Source organism: Notolepis coatsorum (genome assembly GCF_963971535.1).
Source record: "Notolepis coatsorum genome assembly, chromosome: 5".
In the NCBI taxonomy this organism is placed as follows: Eukaryota; Metazoa; Chordata; class Actinopteri; order Aulopiformes; family Paralepididae; genus Notolepis; species Notolepis coatsorum.
In genome coordinates this window covers 193,307,952-193,316,254 of record NC_140169.1, presented here as the reverse complement: position 1 = coordinate 193,316,254, position 8,303 = coordinate 193,307,952, and the positions used below count along the sequence as shown (strand labels likewise).

The following is an 8,303-nucleotide window of genomic DNA, read 5'->3' as shown; positions in this document are numbered from 1 at the left end:
GTGGACAAACCACCGCACAATGTGCACCGTGACTCGTGACTGGAGACTAGCTCTGCTAGCACACATAGCCTACTGTGTACAGACGGTTTCAAACTGTATTTTACATTATAAAGCAAACAAGAGAAAAATGTATCTCAATTTGGTCAGTATTGTCATTTGGACAAGCAAAGCCATTACTTTAAGTTGCAGGCAAGAAAGACAAGTCTGTCCACTGTCTCTGGGTTTGTATAATGTATATATACCATCTTATATATCTTTACATATTGTTTTCAAAGGCATTTTTTTTTTTGGTCTCATGAGTGTTTTACAAAGGTGTGTGAGAGAGAGAGAGAGAGAGAGAGAGAGAGAGAGAGAGAGAGAGAGAGAGAGAGAGAGAGAGAGAGAGAGAGAGAGAGAGAGAGAGAGAGAGGGGGGGAGAGAGAGAGGCCAGGCAGAGACTGTGACAAAAGTGCTATGACTATTAGTCGAGGTTAGCCCTAAAATAAAGGATATTTAACTCTTAGGGCTAGATCCACAAAGAATGGATTGCACAGAGCAAGTTGCACCCTTACTTACAATTCATTATAAATTGAAAATGGGGGACCCTGATGTAAACAAGACGAAAGTCTTTCTCTGGTCTGCATCCCCTTAACAATTGTGTGTATTGAGCCGTACTGTATTGTACCCATTCTGCAATTTGTTAATAAAACTTTCATTCAATCAATCACCGTGAATGAATGTATGAAGCACAATCTCGGGAGGGTCATACAGAACCAAGCATTTCACTGTACATGTACCTTATATGTGACAAAGAAAACAAAACTTGAAAGTTGAACTACATAGGGTTTAAGCCCTTTTCTCTCTCTCTCTCTCTCTCTCTCTCTCTCTCTCTCTCTCTCTCTCTCTCTCTCTCTCTCTCTCTCTCTCTCTCTCTCTCTCTCTCTCTCTCTCTCTCTATCTCTCTCTCTCTCTCTCTCTCTCTCTCTCTCTCACACACACACACACACACACACACACACACACACACACACACACACACACACACACACACACACACACACACACACAACACACACACACACACACACACAGACAGACACACAGTAAGCAGCGAGGTCAGAGTCCAGCATTTTAAACAAAAAGCCATTGAGAACACCAATGAGGTCATGGGTTCACATGCAGCCAAGCCACTTGCCTGCTGCCCAGTACAGGACCCTGCACCAACATGAGCAATGGCTGACTAAGAAGAAAGGGAGACATTTTTGTGGGTATGTTAAACTAATTAGGTTTGGTTTCTGCTGAGCTTTCACAAAGAATCGACAGAAGAGGAAAGCACACCCAACCCCCACTAATAGCATGTTGAAAACAAGCGTTGTGAAACCCACATGTTTCTTCAGACTAATGTTACATCTTTATGTGGACCCGTAAGGGGAAATCCACCCTAAAATTGAATACACATGTTATTTATATGATTGTTTCCAGCTCTGTTTCGATTTGTGAATATGAACAAGTCTCTCCTTAAGTTGAACACCAGAGAGACTGGTGACGGATCCTACAGTTGCTCCACAGACAGTGAATAGCGTAACAACACCCAGGACAGAATGACAGAATGACTCCTGCTGATTCTTACATTATTATACAATTATACAAGCCCACAAAGATGGTCACTAATTAATTCAGTCTATTGCCAAAAAGTGTCACATGATGACATCACAAATTCAAGACTTTGCTTCGATTTCCAGCATAGGGAGACAGTGTCTCTGTCAATAGATACTGTCTGAACTGTCCCAAGTTCACTGGAATAGCACCATGTAAATTCTGTTTTAGGGTGGATCTAACCTTCTTCGTGCCTATTGTTTGCCTAAGTGTCAGACTGAACACCCTCGGCCAGAAGCATAGAGCTCCACAGAGTGCTGGGATTTTCACAAGCCTAGAGTCACTAAGCTCCATCAACCAATCCAGAGCCAAGAAGCAATGCTGAGCAGCAGTGCTAAGCACTAAAACCTCCTCACCACAAAATTGTCCCCATTCACACCTCTGCTCCTCTATGAGAAAATGTCCTGGGAACTAAAAATTATTCTCTTCAGCATTTTGGCAATCTACATCACTTCAGTGGTGGTAGGTAAGTAGCCTAATTATCATTTTGTAAAATGTAATACACACACATATTTTTATATATATATATTAGGGGTGTAAAGGTACATGTATCCGTACCGAACCGAACCGCTTCAGTGTGTACCGTACCGTACCGATTACCGAACGGCTGTGTGTAGTGTACCGAACGAATACAACGGTATCTTAACCACTAACGACCGCCCACCGGGGGCTGTTTTTTTCACAATCTAATATAATTATTATTATTTCTTCATTTTTTTACAAGTCGCTTATTAATTTCAATATAGAATATTCGTTGACACTTGACAGCCCTACAAGTACAATTAGTTACTGCACACTACTGTACATCACCCCTGACTGGAACACGGAAAACCAAACTTTCCCCCACTGTACCGAAAACCCGTACCGAACCGTGACTTCAAAACCGTTTTTGTGTACCGTTACACCCCTAATATATATATATATATATATATATAATATATATATAAATAATATATATACACATATATACAGTTGAGTTACTGAGTTAAACTGAATGAAGGTCTTCAACTTTGAACTGGTTTTCAGCTTGAGAACAAGAACATTATAAATGGACTGTGTTTGATTTTCTGTCAGCAAACACAGCAAAAGTAAATAAACTCGGGTCCACGCTTTTTCACTAGGGATGCAATTCCACTGAAACCGTCTGTACAAGAGCACCATGTTTCAAAGTTCCAAATTAGTGGAAAAACCACTATTCAGAAAATCCTTTGAAAGTCATGACCCATCTTTGTTTACATTTCACTCAGCAAGTATTTGTAAACACATGCTCTTCCTGCTGTCTGAGGGATCAGACAGCAAACTGACCCCAGGACAGTTCAATCAGTATTTGTGAACATACGTACACCATTCTCTCGTAAAGCTAGAAGTCAGAGAGAGAACCCCCCAATCTGTGATGTTACCTGGATGTAAAGTCTGGGGCTGCTCTGACTACTCGCATTGTTGATTTACTATCAATACATTTTGATAAATCATTTTTGACATCTGGAGAATTATTATTATTTTCTTTAGAAAAATTTATTGGATGGAGAGCACTTATTTGGGAAAATCTCTCAGAAAACCTCACTTATTGTCAATCTACCTGCCATAGATCCTCCATAGAAGAGCTTTCAACAAATCTTTATAAGAGTCTAGTATGGTCTGTCTCAGAGTGGTGCAGATTTCAACCCTTTAATAAGAGTCTAGACTCTAGATAGGGATCCCTCAGACAACTTGACTCTAGATAGGGATCCCTCAGACAACTGGACTCTAGATAGGGATCCCTCAGACAACTCGACTCTAGATAGGATCCCTGAGACCGCTGGACTCTAGATAGGGATCTCCTCAGACAGCTGTCTGAATGATAATCAACATGTGTGTGTGTGTTTTTTTATTTTTATTTTAAAACTCAAATGTTTTTTCACACCTAGTTTTAATTTTTAGTTTAGTTTTAATGAACTATAATAACCTTGGTTATATTTCGTATGGCATCGCTCCCGCTCTGAGCCTTACGAGATACTCTATATCGCCTGTGATACCTAATGTATCTCCCACGAACAAAAACACATGCACCCCACCTGTATGGGGCCCCGCCCCTTATGGTGGCACCACCCATATAATCATGACTCTGGTCATGACACACCCTTCCTCTATTTTCGTCCCAGCGCACTGGATGCTTTGCACCATGCGAGCTAGCGGAATGTAAAAGATTAAGGAAGATTAATAATGTTGGAAGCTTACCGGAGGTTGCTGGCCCCTGGCATCTTCGACGCATGTTTTCGGCGACACGACGGGCCTGTGATGTTCCTCGGTTGATGACTGCACATCGAGGTTCAGCTGTACAAGGCTGGCTGTCGGGCCAGCTTGTACTCAGGTAGGCCCTGTGTCTTCAGGCATGGGTATTAGTGTTAGTAATGCTGGTTTGTGTTGTTAACACAACCTTGTTGTGTGTTGGCGCCAGGGGCAAGATGGTTTGGTGAACGTTCTCTGCAGGGAACGGTTTCCAAGCTGTCTTGGGCGTGCTGCTAAAACATCTAAAGCTATGCTAACATGCTATCGCTACTGCCGCATGCTATCACTACTGCTAATTGCTATGCTGTTTTAATGTCTCCGCCGTGAGATGTTGTCACTCTCCCGCCTCTTGCCCGGTTCATCAATGAAGGTCAGTCGGTAGCTGTTGTGGGGTTTTGAGTTCTATTTACCTTTTTCGGGTAAATGGGTTGACAACGGGGTAGGTCGTGGCTAGGTTCTAGCCAGGTATTACCTTGTGTTCCGGCGGGGTTTGTTGAACGGTGTTCCCATCTGGGTTGGCGTCGGGTAGTGGTGCTATGGGTCCAGCCGACATGGTAAACATGTTGCGTGTCTGTGCACAGGCAATTGTTGTCTTGGGTTCCACATTGCCTGGCGTTAGGCTGCAGTAGTATAAGGGCAGGGCCGCTTGGGAGAAATGTGAGGCCCTGTGCGTTTTTAGACGCGAGGCCCCCCATCTCCTGGGGCGGCCCTGTGTAGGGGGCTATTGTTTCATTTTGTCACTCTGCTATGAGAAGGTCTGTCTTGCTACAGCTTTCTCTCCTCTCAAACCATTCATACTGACGGTCAATCGGTATACTGGGGGAGTAGTGCGGGGGGGGGGCTTTGTTTACCTTTTTTGGTAAATGGGCTAAACTAGGGCTGGTGTTCTGTTGTGAATATTTTGAATGAAGACGGGTCTGGTCCGTCTCCCCTTAAACTTTGTGTGTATGGGTTTGCTCATTCTACAGTTTTTGTGGTTTAGCTCTTTTTATTCATTTAACCTTTTCATGGTCCACACCACAGTGGAGGGTGCTGTTTGCAATCACCACTGGTGCTCCATGTTAACGTCAGTCCTTTGTTTTTGATATATTGAAACAATGCCCCGCCCGGCCGACACCATGGGTCGGCCTGGCGAGATGGTGTCTGGTGGAGGGGCCTTGAGGGCCGGCCGACGTCGACACATCGCGCACGGTGTTGGTAAACCACTCCGTCGAGGATGTTGACGTTATTAGCTTTGACCCAGCCGCAAGCTATAACCGCTCAGGGTTCCCCTCTCCGCAGGGGATTTTGGTCTTCTGCTGGAGCGCGGGCGGTATTGTCCTAGGCCCTACACCGCCTCACACCGCGCAGCCAGAAGAAGAGAGAGCACGGCCTCGTCAGCGGCGATGACGGGGCCCTCGACAGGCGGCCATGTTTCCCCCGCCAGTGGTGCCCTGGTTGGAGAATCGACAGGGTATCGCGAGGCCGACAGTCTTGGCGGCCGAGGGATCGGCCATTTTGGGTGATTTCGGTGTTGGTAAACCACTCCGTCGTCATTTTGCCGCGAGCAGCCCGCTCCCCGTTCAATCCTCTCTCTGGTATCCCCAGAGGCGGGGCTCTGAGCATTCTCCTTTGGCTGCGGGCCGCGAACCTTCATTGAAGCGTATGCGGCCCCATTCTTCGCTTCTCATGGAGACAGGGGCTGACACCCAGTTGATGGCTGAGCCTGGGTCTGTCCGTGAGAATGTTGTGCTGTCAAGCGGCTCCCACACCTTGAACTGTGTTGGTTGAGCCTGGTGTTACGTCTGTCAACTTAAGTGTTGTCAGCAGGGGGGCTCGAAACCTTTTGAGGCACACAGTGCGGGCTTCCCCGGCCTCGCCTTCGCCAGGCCAGGTATCATGTTGGTGCTCCCACTCCTGGAATATTGGCAAGTGGTCGCAGCTCACATGGTTTGGGGTGGTAGTGATATCACTGCAGGGCTACGGTGTGTAGGAACCCATGGGGGCCTTACACCTTGCATGTCCGGCTGCGGAACAACTCCTTCAGCATGTTCTGGAGGGGTGTTCAGTGGGGGGGCTTTTTTGATCGGAAGCCCCCCGTATCAGACAGGCCCTTTTCTGTCGGGGTTCCCCCTTGGGTGCGATTGCCTCGTGGGTGGTGTCAGGGTCAGGTGTTCCGACACGGAACGCGCTCCTCGCACGATTCCAGGGTTGTCTTCGCACAGCGGGGGGGACCGGGCCAACTATCTACAGTTCCTGGCGGACCTGCGCCACGTGACGGCGGGTGCGTTGGGAGTGTCGTCACATATGACTACGGCAGTACCATATGTCGAGGTAGATGGAGAGAATGGTGAGGCGGGGACTTGTGTTTACACAACCCCACCCGTTTTCAGGTTTGGTACAGACCCTGTTGTCGGGGTCTCCAGCAGGGACAGCTCTGGTCGACGAGATCCAATCTCTGTGGACGAAGCAAGCCATCGTCGTGGCGTTCTCCTCCCGGTGTTCTCTGCCCGAGAAGTCGGGAGGGAGGGGTGTAAGACCCAGGCTGGACCTGTCCCATGGGAAGGTTCAGCATTTTTTGGATCGTCTCCTACCTGTTGAACACTGTCAGGTGGGGGTCTGGTTCTCCTCCATAGACCTGTAGGATGCGTATGCGCATCCCCGATCTTCCATCCTAGGGCTTACCTCCGCTTCCTTTGCAGGGTTAGCGTATGAGTACCAGAGGCTGCCGTTCGGTTTTCTCTGGCTCCCCGCATCTTCACCAAGTGCGTGGAGGCCGCACTGGGGCCTCTGCGTCATCCGGGGTTACGGAGTGTTCTGCCCTGATGACGTTCTGGTCCTTCGCGGTCAAGGTGGATCGTCAGGTCTCGTACCAGGCAGGTCTCTACCAGCCTGGGGTTGCTGTAGACTGGATGTAGAGTATTCCTCTTCCCAGTCAACGGTTGGAGGGCTATGGGCATCCATCTCGGAGCGTGTTGTCAACACGCTCGGGAGGTTCCGTCCTAGGACGGTTACGGCGCTGTCTCACGTCGCGTTTTCACCGACGCCTCCCTCGCTGGTGATGCGTCGGGCCAACGCAGTAGGGGGCAGCTGGCAAACCATGCTGCCCGGTCTGCGCTACGTTCAATGTGTTGGTGTTGAAAGCGGTCCTTCTGGTCCACAAATGGTGTTGATCAGGACGGACGATACGACGTCAGTGTCGTGTATCGACAGACAGGGAGGAGTACGCTCCCCCTGTCTGCACCAGGCGGCGGGCGGCTGGCTATGGGCGTCCTCCATCTGCGCGGCCTAAGGGCTCCCCACATCCCCGGCAGGGAGAATGTGGGTGCAGGTGTACTGTCGCGGGGCGGCCCTCATCCTGACGGGTGAGGATTGCGTCTGGACATGGCCAGGCAGGTCTGGGACCGATGCCGTGCCGCCAGGGATTCTTCCCCATACATCTGTTAGGTCAGTTGTTGGGACGGGTACGTTGAGGGGTGCAGGTTCTTGATCCTGATGGTGTTACCATCTGGAATGCGCATGCTCCCTCCACTGTCGCGCTTACGGCGTTAAGCCGGTGCAACGCTCCTTGGCTCCGACTTGGGATCTTCAATTGGTCCTCGGTCGGTTGTCCTTGGCCCCGTTTGAGCCGCTCGAGCGGGCGCCGTTGGGACAGCTGTCCTTCAGGACCGCGTTCCTTCTGGCTGTCACTTCCGCTAAACGCGTAGGTGAGCTCTGTGCTCTCTCGGTACGTCCAGAGTGCCTGTCTTTTCGGACCGATTGCGGTGTCACTCTGCGACCTAATCCTGCTTTCGTGCCTGAGAATATCCGGAGTTCCTTCCGCTCCCGGGATATTGTGGTTCAGGCGTTTCGTCCTCCTCCTCACACTGGTGAGTTAGATGCGGGCCTTCACCTGTCATGTCCAGTCCGTGCTTGGGGATTTACCTCAGCCGTACTCAGGATTTCAGGGTTACCGACCAGCTTTTTGTCTGTTACGGTGGGGCTCGTGCTGGTAAGGCACTGTCGGAGCAGCGCCTGTCCCATTGGTTGTGCGAGGGTGTTACCCTCTGCTACACGCTGGCTGGGCAGGATCCCCCTGGGGGCGTCAGGGCGCACTCCACTCGTGGGGTGGCTGCCTCTGCCGCTCTCCTGGGTGGGGCCTCGGTGGAGGACATCTGTGCTGCAGCTTCATGGTCCTCGCCGGGCCCCTTTGTAAGGTTTTACCTCATGGACATGACCGGGGGTTCTGTCTCCCAGGCGGTTCTGGGGTCTGTGGCCTTTCCTGCTTCCCGTCCTTTGGTCGGGTAGCGGGAGTGTATGGGTATGGGCCGCAGTGTGTTGAGTCACACGTGGTTCCGCCTGTACGGTGTGTTCAAGGGGTTCTGGCTCCCTCTTGTTCGCATTCAGGTGGAGTTGACTGCGCCCCCCCTTCGTTAGGAAGG

The 8,303-nt window shown here is 49.8% G+C and overlaps 1 protein-coding gene across 1 annotated transcript in view; it reads left to right on the top strand.

Moving 5' to 3' along the window:
- The first annotated feature begins 2,032 nt into the window (after nucleotides 1–2,032).
- Nucleotides 2,033–8,303, top strand: part of pla1a (phospholipase A1 member A) — a 66,365-nt gene continuing 60,094 nt past the window's right edge. The window contains exon 1 of the mRNA XM_084314713.1: nucleotides 2,033–2,101. Coding sequence (XP_084170839.1) covers nucleotides 2,035–2,101 — 67 coding nt within the window. The 5' untranslated portion in view covers nucleotides 2,033–2,034. The remainder of the gene's footprint in view (nucleotides 2,102–8,303) is intronic.